Raw genomic sequence first — 1102 nt, 5'->3', positions numbered from 1 at the left:
GGCGGCCTCGGGCTTTGGGGCACCTCTGTGTCCGCGCCAGAGCACGGGGGTGTGGCCGGGTGAGCTGCTGGAGTGCCGCTGGGCCCGGGGAGGCAGGACACCTCGGCCACAGTGGGGGGGGAGGGTCTTCCCGCAAGTGAAAGGCGCGCCCACCCACAGCTCTGTGGGAACCCCAGGCACGCCGCTGAAACCCCGGCCCCTCGGGATCTCTGCCGAATTCCCACGACTCTGCTCTTCGGGTTAACCCAGGTGGAGGGAGAGAGCCGGAGTTTCTGGGCCAGGTTGTCAGTTTGTCACCACGCTGACAGTGGTGACAGGCTTCTCGTCAGCACCCACTAGCGTGATTCCTCCCCATCACCCTCTGGGAAAGGGTCCTCCTAGGGTAGGAGGCGGGGATCCTGGGATGGGGACAGAGACCCTGGCTGCAGGCTGAGGGTCATGCTGGGTCTCGGAGCCCTGGCCCCCAGCGTGGAGGCCCTGACCCTCCCCCTCGGCTCCACAGCTGGGACCGAAAGAACAACCCCGAGCCCTGGAACCGCCTGAGCCCCAATGACCAGTACAAGGTAGGTCTCGGTGGCTCCAGGGCCGGTCGCCCCTCCTCTCCTCCCCGTTCCAGCACCCCTCCTCCCACACTAGAGCGAAGGGAGCCTTGGGGCGCCCGGTGTGAACCCCTTTCCCTCCCCGTCTAGTTCCTCGCCGTTTCCACTGACTATAAGAAGCTGAAGAAGGACCGGCCGGACTTCTAAGCCAGGCTAAACCGCAGCCAGCCAGTCCCCTCACTTCTTGCAGTCCTCTCCTCAGACCCCCAGGCGTCAGTCCAGCCCCCGCCCAGCCCCTGCACGCACAGGCCGGGTTCCCACGCAGGGGGGAGGCAGCTCCATCCCACCCTCCTCCCTCCCTCCCAGCAGCGGAAGCGCCTCTGACCCTTGGCTCGAGTCCCACGGGGGAGGCGGAGTCGGCCGGCGGGCAGCGGCGGGGGTCGACCCGAAAGGCCCAGGCCAGCCCCTCTGGCCTCCTCGCCGGGCCCTGCAGGGTGTGGCTCAGGCTACGTGTTGAGCGTGGCCAACGTGAGCCAACAGCAAGCAGGGGCCTCCGAGCGCCA

At 67.9% G+C, this 1102-nt stretch overlaps 1 protein-coding gene across 1 annotated transcript in view; it reads left to right on the top strand.

Moving 5' to 3' along the window:
• The window catches only part of NDUFA4L2 (NDUFA4, mitochondrial complex associated like 2), a 1588-nt gene extending 794 nt beyond the window's left edge, over positions 1-794 (top strand). The window contains exons 3-4 of the mRNA XM_008054625.2: positions 503-563; positions 690-794. Of these exons, the coding sequence (XP_008052816.1) occupies positions 503-563; positions 690-746 (118 nt within the window). The 3' untranslated portion in view covers positions 747-794. The remainder of the gene's footprint in view (positions 1-502; positions 564-689) is intronic.
• Positions 795-1102: the final 308 nt, after the last annotated feature.

Source organism: Carlito syrichta, unplaced genomic scaffold (genome assembly GCF_000164805.1).
Source record: "Carlito syrichta isolate Samal-C Ts95f unplaced genomic scaffold, Tarsius_syrichta-2.0.1 Scaffold297317, whole genome shotgun sequence".
Classification (NCBI taxonomy): Eukaryota; Metazoa; Chordata; class Mammalia; order Primates; family Tarsiidae; genus Carlito; species Carlito syrichta.
The sequence above is the reverse complement of the archived record's forward strand: the minus strand, read 5'-3'. Positions and strand labels throughout refer to the sequence as shown.